This window comes from Primulina tabacum, chromosome 3 (assembly GCF_025594145.1).
Source record: "Primulina tabacum isolate GXHZ01 chromosome 3, ASM2559414v2, whole genome shotgun sequence".
Classification (NCBI taxonomy): Eukaryota; Viridiplantae; Streptophyta; class Magnoliopsida; order Lamiales; family Gesneriaceae; genus Primulina; species Primulina tabacum.
The window spans coordinates 11,437,729-11,457,741 of NC_134552.1; the positions used below are offsets into that span (position 1 = coordinate 11,437,729).

At 33.8% G+C, this 20,013-nt stretch overlaps 1 protein-coding gene across 1 annotated transcript; it reads right to left on the reverse strand.

Moving 5' to 3' along the window:
* Positions 1–222: 222 nt before the first annotated feature.
* On the reverse strand, positions 223–10,550 carry LOC142540289 (conserved oligomeric Golgi complex subunit 7). The gene is made up of 10 exons (XM_075646322.1): positions 10,110–10,550; positions 9,945–10,034; positions 9,729–9,848; positions 9,538–9,639; positions 9,130–9,407; positions 8,616–8,761; positions 7,586–7,784; positions 1,871–2,555; positions 1,257–1,589; positions 223–764 (listed from the first exon to the last, which is right to left on the reverse strand). The coding sequence occupies exons 1-10, from the start codon at positions 10,392–10,394 to the stop codon at positions 486–488; spliced, it is 2,517 nt and encodes an 838-aa protein (XP_075502437.1). The 5' UTR covers positions 10,395–10,550; the 3' UTR covers positions 223–485.
* Positions 10,551–20,013: the final 9,463 nt, after the last annotated feature.

Here is a 20,013-nt window from a genome sequence, read left to right on the forward strand (position 1 = left end):
TTTACAATCGTTATAAATCTGCGAAGGTAATACTTTCTACATATTGATATCACCTTCGATTTTTTTTTTTAAATACCTCTCTTCTTTTTATCATTAATTAAATTTATAATGTGCGTTAGTTTCATTTCAACCTTTAAACTATGATCCATTTAATTCATTAGATTATCGAGTCTCTCACAATGGTTGCGCGGTCGTAAATACTTAAATATTTGGAATGCTGAGTGCCTGTAAAATAATTTCAAAATAAATAATTAAAAAATTATACAAGCATCGATATACTAAATTGTTTTTTTCACTGTGTATATAATATATAGGTCATTTATAAATGAAACAAAGGATGGTATTAAGAGAGAAACAAGAACAAAAAAGAGTTACTGGAGGAGTGTAGTTCGTTTTCAAAATTATGCCTGCTACGCAATGGTTTTAGAAAAGGCAAAAAAGGAAACTTGATTCCATCATAACTCATTGATGTGGAAGTAACTGAACTATTCGAGCCTCAAACCTCGAATCTTGCAGACAAGATTGGCAGTTGCAAGATCAAGCTGGCCTCCTGAATCTGATTTCATTAGATCTTTGAGCTCGTTTGTTGGTGCAGAAAAGCATGTATGAAATGTGGCAAGAACTGGAGGAATGGGCATTGATAGAGCTGAAAGGACGTTGCTCAAGTACTCAATATCGACCGAGACCTGCTGGGCTCCACGATCTGTCATCTTCTGTATTCCACGCAGTTGCTCGATATAAAGAGCAGTCGCTCCCTCAGCAACCTATCAACATAATAGAATCACATTGTCTGTTAACTTTAAATGAAGATGGTATCAAAGAGATGGCTCACATTTTGGTCATGACCTAATTATAAAGAAACTCGGCAGTAGAGTTCACAGAAACCGTGAATTTCTAAACAGGCACCTTTACAGGGTGCTTAGCATGGAGTTGCGCGCTTCATGCATTATGTTCTTTACAACCAAAATTTCCCACTAGGATCTTTAGCTAGACAGCAACAAATTTCCTTTCAGTACTATGTGCCAGCATATGTGGTACGACTGAAACATAGCCTACGACTTCTAGTACAACAACAGCTATATATTCCTCCATAATTATCAACTTTCACTCCTAAATATTTCATTACCCAACCTAAGACATAAAATTTTTGGTCTCTGCCCTATGACTATCGGGCATGTTTTATTGATATATATGGGTGAGTTCAAGAAAAATCACCAAGTTTTAGAAATTCTATCAGATTGAAAGCATTTAGTCACCTTGAACATCCATTCAGTGGCAAAGAACTGTGCCTCTTCAGTATTGGCATCACTGTTAGAAATGCTTTCGGCAAGTGGTTCTAGTTGTTGAGGTAATGTAAGCAGGTATTCACCAACATTGGTCACATAAGATTGCGGGTATGCACTGAAGCTTGGGACGGGAAAAGCACTTGGTTCTTCAACAGATGTCCATACAGGCAGCCGAGACAAATCATTATACTGTTGTCTTACTTTTAAAATAAGGACGTCGTAAACTAGCTCATTGACTGCCTCAGCAAAAGCAGCGACTCTTTGAGAAGCAAGTGGTAGGGCGTGGAACCGGGGATCTTTTGACTGCAACAACCATGACTCCATGAGAAATTTGAATAAATCATAATAATTTTTAAATTAAAAAATAAAAATATCAGATTGCAAACCTTATGGGTATTATAAAGAAGATTATTTTATGCTTCAGTAGATTTCTCTAAATCTAAGTGAGAAATGATAATATTGCTTTCAAAATCATTAGTTCGAAAAAGATACTACATCATATTACAATTCCCTACACATGATTCTGCTAAATTATATAAGATGACCAATACAAGTATTGACAAGAATCACGCAAAGCCAAGAACCTGCTCCAAGAGATTAAAAAGTTTCCGAGCCTTTTCAGGGACATCGACAAGCCTAAGAGCTGCCACATCCAAACCAGCCCGTCCAGCTATAGACAACTCGCCATTTCCAGGAGTATCATCCACATGTGATTGGTTTTGATCAAGATTTGAACCATATACAGAGAGAGACAAGTTAGTACTCAATCTAGCAAGAGTGGACCGTAAGGAAGCTTCAAAAACTGAAATCCGACTAGTCAAACGGTCGGAAACTGTGAGTACTTGTAAAGCACCCTGGACAAATGACCATTCCTCCTCATTTGACGAGAAATCAACTCTACGAGCATGTGAAGCTGCTTCCTTCCGATCCAATCCCATTTCCTTCTTTGTTCCAACATTATCCACCACAGCATCCACCCCACAAACTGCTCTCAGTGACTTGAGGTTGCCTTGAAGCGCAGAAATGTATTGCAATGTTACATCATCAAGAGCAAGAATAAGCTCATCTGCCTCAGAACCACCAGTAAAATTAATGCACCTCTCGGTGGCAGCTTCAAGAAGTAGAATGACATGTGGGATGGACTCTTCCATCCTTCTAACGGTTTCACTAAGTTCGACTCCCTGGACACCAATAATACGAGTACTAACTCCCCTAAGATCAAGTCCTGCAATCCCACCAGATAGCACTTCACGTTCCATTTGCCCATACCTAAAATATGAATTCAATAACCAGTTAATTTATGCAGTAATGAGTGGCTTGGTAGTATGTATATAAATTGGTTAGGGTTGAATATGCAAGAAGCATCTTCACACCACAAGACTCTCAGAGAAAAAGCCTTCAAATATGTTATCACTTACTGTTGGGTGACATTATAGGCTCCCTTGGTTGATTAGGATACGGATTCCACATTTGTAATTCAAAGTTTGCATTAGCTTCACTAGATTAGAGTCAGAGTCCTAGTTTTGGTTGACTAGAACTATAAGTAGTATCTTGTAATTTATTTTAATCGATCATGAATCCATGTCTCATCCACATTTCACAACATGGTAGAGCTATTGAACGATCAATTACGAAATACAATGTGGCATCCACTTCAGATGATTCATCCGACGTGCCCTCAAACCTTAACCACAACATGCTGTAAATTCCGATAACACGGCCATCCCTATCACAAATCACAAAGTGAATGGCCACAAGTATCTCGAATGGTCACAATCAGTTATGATGTTTATTTGTGGGAAGGGCAAGGATGATTTATTATCAGGAGCATCTAAATGACCAGCGAAGGATGACAAGGGTTTCAAAGTCTGGAAATTGGAGAACAATTTGGTTATGTCATGGTTAATCACTTCCAAGACTACCGAAATTGGTGAAAATTTCTTACTGTATCCCGCGGCCAAAGAAGATTTGGGATGCCGCTGGGGATACATACTCATGCAGCAAAAATATTGCCGAAGTGTTTGAGAAAGAAAGCAACCTTCAAGAGTTAAAGCAAGCTGATGCATCAGTTACAGTGTTTTACATCACACACCCGATGTTGGCAACGATTTGATCTTTTTGAAGTGCACGACTGGAAGTGTGCCAACGATGAAGCCTGTTACAAAGCCATCATTGAGAAAAACAAAGTTTCAAATTTCTCTTAGGGCTCAACAGTCAATTAGATGAAGTGCGGGGCGTGTGCTTGCGGTTAAGACCTTACCAAGTTTCGTGAAGTATTTTCTGCAGTACGCTTTACGCCATGCGTAAGCTGATGCTCGGATCTTCGTCAAGCGCCCACTTGTGGAGGGTTCTGCACACTGCTAATCTGACTCTGCCGATCCAGCAATCCCTCCAAATGTGTCAAACTCCTGGAATACTACTGCAAATCAGAATATGCGTCAGGGCCGTCCTTGGTACGACAAATGCAAGAAGCCTAACCATACGTTGGAGACATGTTGGAGGATCCATGGGAAACCTGCAAACTGGAAATCTTCTCGATTCTGTGGTGGGAGCACCTGAAGCATTGAATTCTCAGCCTTTCACTAAAGACCAACTTGAAATGCTCCAAAAGCTGTTGAGTCAAGCTGCTTCTACCACCAATTTCTCAATCATTGGCACTGGAAGTGCTGCCCATACAGGTATCTCTTCCTTTGCATTACTGTCACAGCGCGTATTATCCGATTCTTATATAATAGACTCCGGTGCTTCAGAGCACATGACAGGCAATCTGCAACTGTTACATGGCTACAGCCCCTGCAAAACTTTATACTCAATACGCCTGGCGAACAGCTATTGTGCTAATGTGCTTGGATCTGGAACCGCTCATATTTTGATACCTTGTCTTTGAATTTTGTTTCGTTTGTTCCTGATCTCAATTGTAATCTTTTATCAGTCGGTCGACTCAATAGGGATCTCAAGTGCTCCACAAAATTCTTGAATGATTCTTGTAATTTTTGAGGCTTGGCCTCGGAGAAGACGATTGGCAATGCTGATTACTGTCCAGGGGCTTTCTCTCCTAAAGATCGCAGCCTCCCTAACACCTTCGGCTTGGAACAACCATTCTTCATTGGTTTCTACTTCTGCTTTACAGGATAGTGACATGGCATTATCATTTAGGGCATCCAAATTTTGTGTATCTTGAGAAATTATTACCCTTTTTGGTTCATAATAAAAATTTCAGTTTTGTTCAGTGTTATGTGAAAACACAAACGTTTACTTTCACATCACAATCCTATAAACCCTCTCATCTGTTTGCACTAGTTCATAGTGACATATGGGGTCCCTCAAGTGTGAAAAATATTTCGGTTTCATGTTGGTTCTTATTATTTGTGGACGATCATACCCGCCCCTCTTTGGTATTTTTAATGAAAGATAAATCTGAGATTAGCCAACTCTTCAAACAATTCCATGTCATGATTCAAAATCCATTTGCTACCGACATAAAAATCTTAAGAACGGGTCGTGCCCCACATTGCTTTAACTCTATCCTTCGCTCCTACCTTAAAACCAAGGTATCATTCACCAAAACTCGTGTTTATACTCCCAACATAATAGTGTCTCTGGGCGGAAAAATCGCCACATTCTCGAAGTGGCAAGATCTTTACTCTTCACCACAATGTCCATAAACATTTTTGGGGAGATGTTGTCCTTAACGCAACTTACCTCATCAATCGAATGCCCTTTTGTGTCCTCAAATTTCAGAACACCAATTGCTAACTACTTCTGGCTACTTTCCCTACACCTCACCTCGTCCAGAATATTCTTCTCAAAATCTTGGGTTAGTTCTGCGTTTGTGCATATACACCAACATGATCGTGGGAAACTTGAACCAAGGTCCCTGAAATGCATTTTCTTGGGATATTCTCCCAATTAAAAAGGGTATTGGTGTTATCTCCAACCACTAAATGATATTACACCTCCATGGATATTACTTTCTTCGAGACTGAGCCTTTTTATCCCATTTTTTCGATTCAGAGGGAGAGAGTGTGTGAACCGCATAACTGGGAACCAAACACACTAGCCTTCCTTTAGTTGGAGCCCCTAGAACCAAACACACCAGCCTTACCTCATATGGAGCCTCTCGAACCAAACACATCAGCTTTATGCAAATCAAACTGGGAATCATTACATGTCTATTCTCGGAGAAAACCAACTCACAAAGGGCTCTAAAACACCCTGAACAAAGTCAGCATCGCCCTGATGCTTTCTCAGAACCTAAATCCATAAAAAATACCCAAGGTAATGTTGATTTCCATGCAATTGAACATACTAATCATTATGCTAGGTATATAGCATTGAGGAGAGCAATGAGGCATCATACACAACACCCTATTTGTAATTTTGTCTCTCTTGAGCACTTATCATCCCCGCATATCGAGCTTTTTTCTCCAAGATTGATCATGTCCAGATTATATCAACCACGGAAATTGCTCTACGAGATCCAAACTGGAAAGCTGCAGCCCTTGATGAAATAAAGTCTCTTGAGAATAAAAACACTTGGTTCATCACTGAACTTCCACTTGGTAAACATAGTGTAAGGTGCAAATGGAGCTTCTCAGTTAAGCACAAAGCTGATGGAAACATAGAACGATTCAAAGCCCGACTAATAGCCAAAGAGTACACGCAATCATACATTATATGGCATTGATTATCAGGAAACCTTTGTTCCGATGGCCAGACTCAATACCATCCGGGTCTTTTTATCTGTTGATGCGAATCTGAACTAGCCATTATATCAGCTTGATGTCAAACATACCTCCTTAAACGAAGATCTCAAGGAGGAAATTTACATGGATATTCCAACTGAATTCGAAACAAAGCTTATTGCCGGAAAAGTATGCAATGAAGAAAATCCCTTTATGGCTTAAAGCAATAATCTCGAGCATGGTTCCATCGTTTTTCCAATGTAATCAAAGGAAATAGCTACATCCATGGTCAATCTGATCACACTTTATTCGTCAAACACTCCGAAGAAGGGAAGCTCACAATTATCATAGTTTATATTGACGGTTTATACTTATAGAGAATCACGCAGAAGAAATGACCCATGTTAAGGCATTGCTATCAAAGGAATTCGAAATGAATGACCTTGGTTCCCTTAAATATTTTTTTGGGAATGGAAGTGGCTAGATCATCTCTTGGAATTTCAATTTCTCAAAGGAACTACATGTTGGATCTCTTAAAAGAAACTGGGAGGTCGGGGTGCAAGCCAATGGATACACCCACGGATGTTAATGTAAAACTGGGGTCAAGAGACGGTTGTCCTGCAGTTGACAAAGGAAGGTACAAACAATTGTTGGCAAGCTAATCTATCTCTCGCATACACACCCTGACATTGGATTCGCGTTTAACGTCATTAGTCAATTCATGAATAATCCAACGATGGACCACATGGAAGTGCATATCATGCATTGAGATATCTCAAAAGAAACTCAGGAAAAAAGATTATTCTTCAAAAGATCCTCAGACAGAAACATCAAAGTGTATGCTGATTGGGCTGGTTCACAAATGGATATGCAATATACATCAAGTTATTGCACATATGTGTGGGGGAATCTAGTAACCTGGAGTAGTAAGAAGCATACACTGGTGGCTCGTAATAGTGCAGAGGCAGGATATCGAGCATTGGTTCATAGTATGTGCGAGGGAATGTGGCTGGAAAGACTAGTTGGTGAGTTAAAACTTGAAGATGGTCAATTACTGGAAGAACTGTGTGACAATCAAGCTAATATAAGTATAACCAAGAATCCAGGTCCATCACGACGGGACAAAACACATTGAAGTGGATCGTCATTTTACAAGTGAGAAGAAAGTCATTGCCCTCAACCATACCTCAACACGCATGCAAGTCGCAGACATCTTAACAAAAGCACTTCAGTGACCCAATTTTGAAGACTAGTGTTCCAAGCTGGGCATAATCAACATATACTACTCAACTTGAGAGAGAGCGTTGGATGACATTATCGGCTCCCTTGGTTGATTAGGATAAGGATTCCATATTTTTCGTAATTCAAAGTTTGCACTATCTTCACTAGATTAGAGTCCTAGGTTAGGTTGACTAGATCTATAAATGTATCTTGTATTTTATTTTAATCGAACAAAGAGAATTCTGATTTCCATATTACATGTCTCATCCATGTTTCACAACACTTATCTTGTTAATATCAGTTCAGCTGATATATGCATGTTATGATAATATACTCTAGTTGATCAAGCTCAAACCATATAGTAAAATCCATAGACTCACATAAGCCTGTTACCTTTGTTTAAAAGTTTCAAAAGGAAGGTAGAGCGCCTTTAATGTATTCAACAACACAGGAAGATCTGAGTCGGAAAACAGATGTTGAATATTCCTGGCAAAAGTCCCTGTTATGGAATGTAGTTCTATCAGGGCCGCCAGATGTTTAGGCTGCATCTTGACACCTTTAGGCAAATCCCCAGATAAGATGTCTAATATACCTGAAACCAACGAGATAGAAATCCATGAAATGAGGACAACGAAAGGGTAAAAATTAACAGCCAGGAGACAATAAAGAGAATGAATGTGGGACAACCAGCTTCCCTGGTTACTTCAATATTATTTGCTATACATCTTAAAAGCCACTTGATTCAGATCATTATACCAGATAATAAAATAAGGAAGTCAAAATTTCTTATGAACGAGGAAGGTTTTTGAAACAATCGCGCTTAAATTTATTCCTTTACCACATCAATTTTCCTTGTTTCTGGGGTTGGCAATAACCGCCATAGACATACTGCTCATCATGCTTAACTGGAAAAAATATTGAAATGAGTTTCAAACTTACCATTAAGTTGAGCATGCACAGAAGTCAAGCAGATTACTCAAGTTACTTATTTTAATATGATTGGCTTAAGTAGTTGGGACATCTATATAAAAAATGAAAAGATGGTAAAGCTACTAGACTACAGTAAATACTTCACTGGCCTATAACAAACTGATTCATATTATTGAATCTGTCATCCTTTCTTGATCCGCGCTTGTAGGCAACTCAAAGCTTCACAAAATATAGAGGATTAAGTTCACAAATGGTGAAAATTAAATTCTTACAAAGCTAGAAGTTAACCATACATCCTCTACTTTTTTTTTATTTTTTTTACCAATGGCTTATTAATGAGTGGACAAGTTTAACCTAATCCTTCACACACATGTTCATCGAACATTCCCAAACTTATTTACTTAAGAGTCAAAAGATAACTTCAATATTCCCTTCAGAACTCAAGATTGTACCATAAGTTCAGTTTCAAAAAAAGTGCCAAATCGATTACAACCTTTGGCCAATGATTTGGTCTCAGGAACAACATCACCGGTTGCAAGGTTAATACGGGCCACAAAACTTGTTCCAATAGCTGACATCGTTTCAATCAACAGCTTTGGAACAAGAGCTTTATAATCTTCAGGAAAAGCAAGGATGCACCTGTAGAAGGAAGTTTTTTGAGTGTGAAATGGTTAATTTCTATAAACAATGATTATTGCAACTTAAAAACACCAGAATCAGAACCAAGAACCATTCCCATCTGTTTCTGTTGCCTACTTTACCATGACAAAGAATCCAGGGTTTCATGTAATTAAAAGATGATATTTGAAATTATAAACTGATTCAGAATTTTGGCAAACTACATCACTGCAATGTCAATTCATGTACCAGGCAGAAGCAACCTCCAATATCAACTGTTAAAGTAACATATTTACTAGTACTTCATATATCTCATTAGGCAAACAACACTAGTATTAATTCTCAAGGAGCAAAAACTTCAAAAGCCTTTTGATTTATCGGAATATTACCACTTCCATTCTTGTTCAAGATAAAGAAGCAACTCATCATAGAAACTAGGCAACCAGCTTGACAATGAAACTGTTGACAAATTCGATTGAGATTCCTGGCCGCGTGGGACTCTTTCTGCTTCTTTCTCATTTGCAAGTCTATTAGATTGTTGCCTCAAGTCAAATTCGTCCCAGAACTTCTTTATGGATTTTAGGTGCACTTTTGTGTAATGAACCTCTAAGGACTTAAATCTCCCAATTCGATTGAGGATTCCCCTCATTTCTTGAGCAACATTAACCTACGGAAAAGAATGAAGGATATAGCCAGCTCAGAAGTCCGTGAAGAAAAACACAAGGACAGAAGGTAATATGGCACAGATAAATTTCTTCAAGAAATATCACACATAAAAAATGTTTGAAAACAAATACTTTTCGAGTGTTCAATGCGTCTGTCAGGCGAGGCTGAACCATAGAGTCAAGTCTATCTTCTAAAACTTCAAGCTGCTTCCTTATATTAGCAAATTCAGTAACCTGAAAATTTTGAGTTGTGTACAATGTAATTTCATCTTTGCCAGCTGTGGTACGAAAAATCATCCTTACGAGAATGAGCCATAAATCACCTCCCCAACAGCAGTCAGGCAGTGTCTCATGTTTGCCAGAGTTTCTGCAGCCCGTGGGAGATCACCAGTGGAAAATACATCTTCCACGGTCGAACTCAGTTGTGTTAGGCCGGCAGCGTCCTGTTGAGCCCCGTAAGCAACATTGAGTCACGGGTGACAATCAGATAATCATTTGGCAGGATTTGATATCAACGTGACAATTGAAACAAGTGCTACCTGTAATGTATCGTATGCAGCTTCCATTCTCCGCTTGACGGTATCAACTTTGGCAAGAGTAGCTACTGATTCCGCAGAGGATCCCTCCGCCTGCATGACTTTCTTTTTAATGAACATAGAGGCATCGAGATAACAGCTTTTACACATGGGCAGAGAATTGAATACCTTTTTGAGGAAGAGGAGGATAGAGGCGACGGAGGAGCGGAGAGAAAGCGCCTCATCGCGGAGACGAAGGACATCTCGTGAGGCGCGAGGAACACGGAGGATTGCGGCGGAGCTCTGCTCCTCAAGTGAGGCGGCGATCTCCTCCGACACCACCTGAAGCTTCATTTCCAGATCCACCAACTGCTTCTCGACCGGATCCTGAGGGTGCCTCTGCTGCAACGCCCCGTTTATCCATTTCTTCGGGTCGAATTTCTCGTCGGAGAAGGCGCTCAGATCCACCATCATTTTGGTTGCTTCACAGTACAATTTCCTTCAACGGCCGATTGCGGGAACACCCACGACAAATTGGTCCAACCTTTTCAGTTTCTGTTTTTCCATCAACGCCCACCAGTCCCAATTCTAATCTTACTACTTAGGCCCAATATTTATCATGTTGAAACTTGGATCCAAATAAATTGTTGATGTTTGTCGGATCATTAATACAAAAGATTTAAGCTTATTTAAAAGTAAGTTAGGGATAATTTTTCCCATTTTGTGTTTTGGTCGTATCGATATTCAATTTCAGGTTTTGATTTTATAAGTTAGATTATGTCTTGGTCAGGGTCCTTTTTTGCTGATGTACTGATGTTGAATCGAAAAATGTTGAACTAATATCGAAAAATACTGATATGACATCGAAAAATGCTAACGTGTCTGACATCATGTCAATACTCCATAAAAATAAACTAACAGTCAAAACACAACATAATTTACATGATCAAAATCCAAAATAAAATACTTATGTAACGAAAATACAAAATGTTCAAACTTATATAATCATTTTGACTATTATCGCATGTACAATCACTATGTATATAGTTATTATATATGAAAATGTTAGGGAAATGATTGGAGATAGTATCATCATCTTTTGAATTAGGTCCCATTGGAATCGGCTGTGGTCTGTGGAGTCAACTAGTTAATGACATGGACGTCACTTTATTAGAAAATCCATTAAATTTTATATATTAAATTATATATAAAATTGCCGCAAATATTATTTAAGATGACTATCCATGTATACAAAATCCCAGTAAAGGGTGTCAAACCATTTAGTTGAAGAACTAACAAAATCACTTCACGTTAATATTTCATAAGTAGTTCCAAGATTCTTGTAATTAAACAATTCCACCCCTAATGCTTATGAGCTTTGCGATAATTCGAAATCGCAGAAGGAAGCATCGCAATAACTATCATGAAATGCTCTGCCGCAACAAATCGGACCATAATAGAGCATGTTGGGGTTTTGTATATTTGTGTTCGTCGAAGCTCGATTAAAATTTTCCGATATACCGTCACCAGTCCATTAAAGTAATCGGTGAGTGATGCTGATGCTACTCGAGCTTTGATCTCACTTAGCAAGTCTAGAGATAGATCTTCGACGTTTGGGTCAGATGCTTCGTGTTTCTTGTTCTCGATTTTAGAACATGACACGGTCGGTTTTCGTTGATAGGAGGACCAAATATAGCTAATGATATTGCACTATGAAAGAACGATTTATTATTGAATAAGTGATACATATGTTTGCGTTCTTCTTGTTCTTGATTTTAAATGAACGAGTTGATAGGAACAAATAAATTTTGCAAATGATTTGCGTTATGGAATATCGGTTTTTGAAGAAGTGATTCATTTTTTGTGTGCAAGCTTGATGTTGTGTTTAGATTGATTGATTTTGGTTTGTGAAAGGATTTCGAATCAAAACATTCAATAATGATTTTCAATGACTTTTTTTAAATGATAGATTTCGGTGGATTTGGTAGATTTTTGTTGACTCTTATAGAATCTTACAGATTTGTAAACAGAATCTCATGGAGTTTTGTAGATTTTTTTGCAAGATTTTGATAGATATTTGCAAATTTTTTGACTGATGATGCAAATTTTGTACTTTTATGAATATATATATATATATATATAATTTCTTTGAATTAATAATTATTTAACATAAATAACATCTTTATATTGAAATAAATTTACTTATTTAAAAAGTAAATATGTTTAATATATGAAAAAAATCACAATTAATTTAATAAAATCAAAATTTCAATCTCTGTGTCTATTCAACATGCATAAATGATTAATCAATAAACTTTTAATTTATGAGCATATATAAAAATTTAATCAATATAATAAATAAATAATCAAAACATTATAAAATTTGATAAATTTTAAGCAATTTTTTATGAAAAAAATCTAAAATTTGTTATTGTCAATATGATCAACGTCACTGCACATTCGATTTGCTATAACATCCCTCCATGCATTTGAATTTGCTCGTTGTTGTTCTTCAGTGTCAAATATTTGATCAAAGTTGTTATCCTCGTAAATTTGTTCTGATGAAGGTTGTGGAACCATAAATATTTGAGTGTTTCTTTTCAATGGTTATTCTTTTCACTATAAAATCAATGGTTATTCTTTTCACATATACATAAATTTCCACGAGTGCTTTTTTTAATTTTCTAAACAAAAAATTTATTTGATTTACGAATTAATTATCCAAATACGAAAATTTCAATCATTTTTCATAAAAAAAACAAATAAAATAAATAATAGAGTAAAAAATTAACAAATTTCAAATTCTATTTTATTGAGTTGGGACTTGGGCATAGAGACGAGAGGAATTGGCTTTTTAAATTATGAATACAAATGTATTGAGTTTATAGAATATATCAAACAAAATTTCGATAAAATTGAAAACAAACTGCAATACAAATGTATCAAAATCCGTTTGAAAACAAACTTAATATAAAAACAGATTTATAAATGCTTTTTCAAGAAAATTTTAAGACAAAACTCAATACAAAACAAATGCTTGTATTCATCTATACAAACTCAATGCATCAGATTTTGAAAACAAACTTCAATACAAATGTATCTGGTAAATTATAAAAACAACTGTGAATTTGGAACTATTAATTTTTAGTCTTCCAACATTATAAGAACAATCTAGTAAAAATTTTATTTATCCATCACACATCGTTTGATTCAAACGATAAATATCTATGCAAAAATTTGGAGCACACACATAAACAGATATAAACAAACAACGAACGGAACACAGAAAGAAATACATAGAAATCATAATATATTTTTTTTATCAAATCAATAATGATTCAAGAGAGGAATAACACATTTGACATTCGAGGAACCCTCAACTTATCTTTAGAGAGGAGAAAAGCGTCGTCTTTGAATGAAAAAGAGAGATACATGTGTGATAAATATATTTTATTTGATTAAAAGTCTACCAAAATCTTTAGGGTGAATAAAAGACAATTTTTGAGTTTTTATAGTTGTACCTAGAGTTTTAAGGTTTGTACATAAAGAATTATATTAGAATCATTATAAATCTATGGAAATATTGGATATCTATAGATTTTTATAGATTTTTAAAAAGTTAAGATTGAATACCACTAGATTTTTTAAAACTCTATAAAAATCTAATTTGAGTATCAATAAACTTTTATAGAATTTATAAAAATCTATGTTCAATACCTCTCTACTTTTAAACTCTACAAAAATCAATAAAATTAATTAAATTTTCAAGATTGAATATACCCTCTTAAAGTCTATAGATCTTAAACGATTAGGTTAAGAAGTATATTTTAAATTGAAGAAAGTCCGAATTATTCTTTTCGTGGAGTGAGTTTTTTTTAGTATTCTAAAAGATTGGTTTTTTGTTTGTTTGTTTATTGTAAAGTTAAAATAAAAAACAATTCTCAATGGTAACTATATATAATGTAGAGTTTAAAATATTTTTATGATTTTATGATATCGCTTTATTATGTTAGTTTTGTGAAAAATGTCTTTTAGTCGACCCGACCCATGAAAATCCAGGAATAGACTAGGTCAACCCACCTCACATATAGATTTGTGAGACTGTTACACAGCTCATATTGTTTAGTGATAGTTTTCAATGAATTTAGTTGTATTTTTATATGTAAAAGTAATAATCATAATATGATTAAAAAAAGTGTATAGATTATGGTCGATTTTTTTATGAATACTAGATTATGGTAGTTTTCAATGCATTTAGTCGTATTTTTATATGTAAGTAATAAAAATAATATGACAATAATATAGAATATAGATTATGGTAATTTAGTTTTTTTTTTGGAGACAAGATTTTTTATTTTTAGAATATTGATATTGTATTTTTGATTTTTGAAGGAAAAAAATCCAGAAATACCATAATATATATTCTATATTATTACTAGTACTTTCGATATTTTGGTATCAAAGAATTTGGCGAACTAACAAAATCACTTCACATTAATATTTCATAAACAGTTCAAGATTCTTACATCAATAGCAGTAATTGAACAAATCCACCACTAATGGTTACGAGCTATCCCCGCATCGATGGCATTGAAAATATACGACAATTCGTAATCGCAGAAGCAAGCGTCGCAATAACCATGAAGTCCTCTGTCGCAACAAATCGGACGACAGTACAAAACGTCGAGATTTCGTATCTTGGTGTTACTAAGAAGCTGGATTAAAAGTTTCCGATAAGTCGGCACCAATCTGTTAAAACAACTCGATTTCTTAACTTGACTCAACATCCGTATCCCATCATCTTTATACTCCTCTCCATGGAATATTGACATGATTCCAAAGAGGTAAGCCGCGCCATGATGGTCTAATTGTGCGGCACTGTTCAAGTACTCACTGGCCGTTTCTACATCACCCCAGCAAAAATACTCAACCTGAGATATATATAAATACACTGAATTTACGATCGAGTTTTATAGAAACTTGTTGATTCTCTTGATCAACATCGGTTGTTGGAAAATCAGATTGTGTAGTAAATTAAATCACATGTCAAGTAACTACTAGATACAACGTTTTGACTTACCAAAATTTCGCTCGTAAACATTTAAAATACCGTTAGACTTATGAAATATATATATATATATATTTCGCGCGTGAAAATTTAAAATACCGTTAGCTTATATATCAAATATAAAAATTTCGGCGCATGAAAATTTAAAATACTGTTTACTCAAAAAAAAAACATATATTTCGCTCGTAAAATTTTAAAATATGGTTGGCTTATGAAAATTAAGGTTCAATGTTTGAAAACACGATATATCCCATAGATCCGACTTTTTTGGCCATCCCATGCCAAGATTTGGAAAACAACCCAATGAGACAGATGGAAAACCATTGAACTAGAATATTATACCTACGAGGATTTCAGAATTGGTTGATTTTTAAAAAATCATACATGCAAGTAATTAAAGGAAAAATACATACCATGGCTTGTCTGAACAATGCCTCTGGGTTTTCGTTTTCCGAGCATTGATGGATAAACAGAGAAACCCTTCCATTGGAGCTGTGCCATGCATCAATTGGGATTTTATCAAGACAAACTCGTCCATACACAAACCCGTCATCCGCCAATTTTCGAATCGTCTTGCAACTAGGTACGTACAAAATAACCCGAAGTTATATAAATAAATATATTTAAATTGAAACCAAATGAAATTGGCTCAAACGATTAAAATCGAATTTAATTTTTTTATATCGTGTCGATGGATGAACCTATATTTCAAATTGAAGTAATCGGCGAGCGATGTCGATGCTACGCGAGCAATAATCTCACTTTGCAAGTCGAGAGAGAGATCTTCGAAGCTTGTTGTGTCGGATGTTTCAGTTTTCTTGTTGTCGATTTTAGAACTTGACATGATGGTTGGTTTTTGGTTGATAGGAGGGACGAATAAACTTTGCAATTGATTTGCACTATGAAATTAGGTACAAATATTTTGGTTATGCACGTATTAATAAAGAGAAGGGTTAAAAGTTTTGATTTATTGAATTTGTTTTGAAGATTATGGTAATTTTTCTAAAGCGAAATCATGGACTGGTCCAAGAAAGAAAAAGAGAAAAGTATATCTCTTTTAATATGGTATCACGAATCTTTATCCGTGAGACTGATCAACTCTACCGATATTCACAATGAAAAGTAATCTTTTAGCATAAAAAGTAATATTTTTTCATGAATGAGTCAAATAAGAGATTCGCTTCCACAAGATACGATCATGAAACCATTTCACACAAGTTTTTGGAAAAAGAGAGAAAGAGAAGAAACTTGGTGATCAGACCAAGTTTTTTTTTATAACAAAAATATATACGCGTAATTAATTAGTTCGTTTGACTTATCCTTTTTTTTAAAAAAAACAAACAAACGTTTAAATCATTCTTTTCGTGGAGGTGGAGTGAAATTTTTTTATTAAAAAAATCGGTTTATTTTTTTTGTGTTTTTCTCAATTATTGTAAAGTTTAAATCAAATACGTAAATTTGAAATTTCTCGTGATAGCCATTAATAATATCGGACACTATATTTTCTCCTACTTCCATTAATATTGTAATAAAAAAATTATTTGTTTGTTTCATTTTTTGACACTTGCTCGATGAAATTATATATATGAAATATGGGTGGAAAAACTAGAAATTAGAATTACAGAATTTAAAACCCAGGGATTAAAAATCATCCAATCCAAATATATTAAATGCATCTGGACGGAGAATTTGAAATTCAAAATCACCAAATCAGGTATTGAAGTAAATATTAAATGATTGAGTAAATTTGTGAGGATTTGGTTTATCAAATAAATTTAATGAGGTGATTTATGTTGATTTGGATTTCGTTGCATTAATTTAAATGACATACACAGTTTTTATGATATTTCTTTTGGAATTATATATTGTTGACCCAGTAAGATGTAAGTAATAATAGTAATAATAATAATAATAATATAGAATTATATATATTTATTATGGTACGTTTGAAAATTGAATGTATGCATATTGTCAAGGTCTATGGGGTAGACTTTACGAAATTCATGACTGAATTTATGAAATTTTGTGTTTTATTTTTAGTACACATGATTACTAATATCTCATTTTTTTTTATGGATTAAACATGCCCATTAATAATTATGTTTTGTAAGATCGTACGTTTTTTGTTTTACCAAAAATTATAAGTGTTATTAATAGTACAATTCAAATATTTTAAACCATACAGTAGCACAAAAGTCACGTTTCGATTGCTATAACAACAAATACAATTATTACACTCAAACAATCTTCCTCTCGTTAATTGTATTATTTGCAATCAATTATGAAAATCGAACACGTGATTTTGGTTCTCATACAAATTGTAGGACCGAGGTTTGTCGCTTTATCAAAAGTCGTTGCTGATAGTAATTATGCAACTCAAATATTTTAAACCGTACAACAACCAAAAAACCACGATTCGATTGTTCTAACAAACAGAATCAATTTTTGTATCCATCAGTTTTTTAAAGTTTTAATAACAAAAAAAATGTGTAGGATTTTATGTGTGCACTTTTTGTCGCAAGTTAAAACCGTTCATTTTTATTTAATTGTTTAAACTGGTTTTTGATAATGAGGTTCCTCTTCCAGTCATCAAAAGTATACGTCATATTTCTATTAATTAATATGATAAAAAAAAAAAGCACATACTCACATTAATCTTTATCTGTAAGACGAGTTTCACGAATCTTTATCTATGAGACGGGTTTATCCTACCGATATTCACAAAAAAAATTAATACTATTAGCAAAAAAAGTAATATTCTTTAATGAATTAAACAAATAAGATATCCGTCTCACACAAATTTTTGCTCAAATAAAATAAGAATGTATATAATTGACCTCGAGAGTCGATTCATTTAGGTTGTCCCTGTATAGAAATTAGCGGGAAGACAGCAAATTCAATAAATAAAGTTCAGTGAAGTCTCAAAAAATTCTCCAACCATAAACTTTTTGTGCAATCTCTTCAAAAACAGCTTCATTTCTAAGAAATTCCTCTGTCTTTGACCGGATATTTCCAGTTCTATCGGACGTGCGAACTTTTGTTTGTACAAAATTTTGTTGATGCGGGCGTGTCAGGTGCAAATACACCGGAGTTGAGTGAAAATAGTAAAAATATAACTTCTAAAGATAACACGATTGTGTATATATATATGATTTGATCGTTAATTATTATCTTCTAAATTAATATTACTAAAATCCACAATAAAAATTTAAAATCGATGCATGAATAATTAAAATCCTTATAAAAATAAAAATGTGTAACAAAGTTTGATGATATGCACAGAAAACTAAACTAAATAAATGCTTGAACTATATTGACTAAAATTTCTTCCCACCATTTACCGTCGCTCGCACGATGCTCAACACGTTCAAACTGTTTCAAATCTTTGATGGGCTTCTTCTTAATGGGCTTTCTAAATATTCTGGTGGATGCTAATCTTTTCACAATTAATTTAACTCCTAGGCTTGGGCTTGCATAATTTTACTGGATCAACACAATTTTAGTCCAAACAGAGACTTTAAAAACGCTGAACATATTTTTAGCTAAAAAAAGAAATTACAGCACACACACACACACACACATATATATATATATATATATTAAAAAAATATTTGGATATACAAAATATTGATAAATAAACAAATTGTAAATAACTTACTTAGCATATGATCTAAATAAAAGTTCAATTTTATCCTTAACCTATATTGCTTTTAAACACAATTATTTTTATTATATTCAATTAGATATACATTTTTATTTTTACAATTATTTTATTAAATTTTTTTTCTAAAAAACTTATATTTATTTTTTTAAATATATTAAGATAAATAAGTGTCACAGTCTTTGTATTAAAATATTAGAATTATTACTTAATTCAAATATGTATCAACAAATAAATTATATATTCAAACATAATATATTAAAAAATATATAATAAAATAATATTTTTTTTCTTAATTGATATAATATTATTATATAATAATTAAATTACAACTCAATAAATAAATCATATGTACATCTAAATATATTTTAATATCAGGATAAAATATAATACAATAAATATTTGTCACTTAAAGCCGGAGGTACTGTTGTGAAATGATCGAGAAAACCTTAATCATCATTTTAGTTTTTCGTAATCTAGTAATGATCCGATAAAAATTCGAAAAATTTTCATCATGAAAATTATAAATCATTAAAAAAAATCTCCAAAAAAAATTGTCGCATATGAATGTCGAATAATCGACACGATAATACGTAAATCTCTCTCTATTTTTTATTTGTGTGCTTACTACGTTCGAAAGTTTATATACACGATAAATATTTGGCTTTGCGATGTATTTTAATTTATATCATTTGATTTATATTTAAATTAGGAGCAAAATATAATTATAAGAAATAGTGAAGGACTACACTGTAATTTTGATATATAAATTAAAAAATGATCTCATTGAAAATTGAACCTATAATCTAAATATCAAAAAACAATGTCTGGATCCGCTAAACTACATATAACTTACTTTCAAATTTAACATTTTATTAATATATATAATTATTAAAACAGACCATGACACCAAAAAATTAGTTACTCTTAGTGTCTCAAATTTAATAAAATAGTATAGAAGTTTAGATATATATATAATATTATTTTATTATATATTTATAAATATATTAATTTAAATATAGATAGAGGAAAAATATTATTTTATTACATATTTATAAAGATGCAAATTTAAAAAAATTATCTTCACCACAACATTCATTCTAAGAGTATGATATATAGTGCTGTCAACGTTTGTTATTATTATTAATTAATATTATACTTGGTAGACAATTGTATTACTACACACATCCGAATAAATAATCCACGTCACCGGATCGCAACAGGCAGATCTGACACGTCGGATTGTGGGGCCTGCGCAAATAGTGGCGAATAAGAGTCAGAGAATATGCGCTACACGAAAGGGATAATGCGCCCCTAAGATTCGCATATCCCCAAGCCGGCCAGGACTCAAATGACATTGCTAC

What these genes read in the sequence shown, in the direction of transcription:
- LOC142540289 (XM_075646322.1), bottom strand. Translation starts at nt 10,394, where the DNA reads ATGATGGTGGATCTGAGCGCCTTCTCCGACGAGAAATTCGACCCGAAG. An exon ending in ACGCATTGAACACTCGAAAA is followed by an intron (nt 9,408 to 9,537) that starts GTATTTGTTTTC and finishes TCTTTTCCGTAG; the next exon opens with GTTAATGTTGCTCAAGAAAT. An exon ending in TTTTTAATCTCTTGGAGCAG is followed by an intron (nt 1,590 to 1,870) that starts GTTCTTGGCTTT and finishes TGGTTGTTGCAG; the next exon opens with TCAAAAGATCCCCGGTTCCA.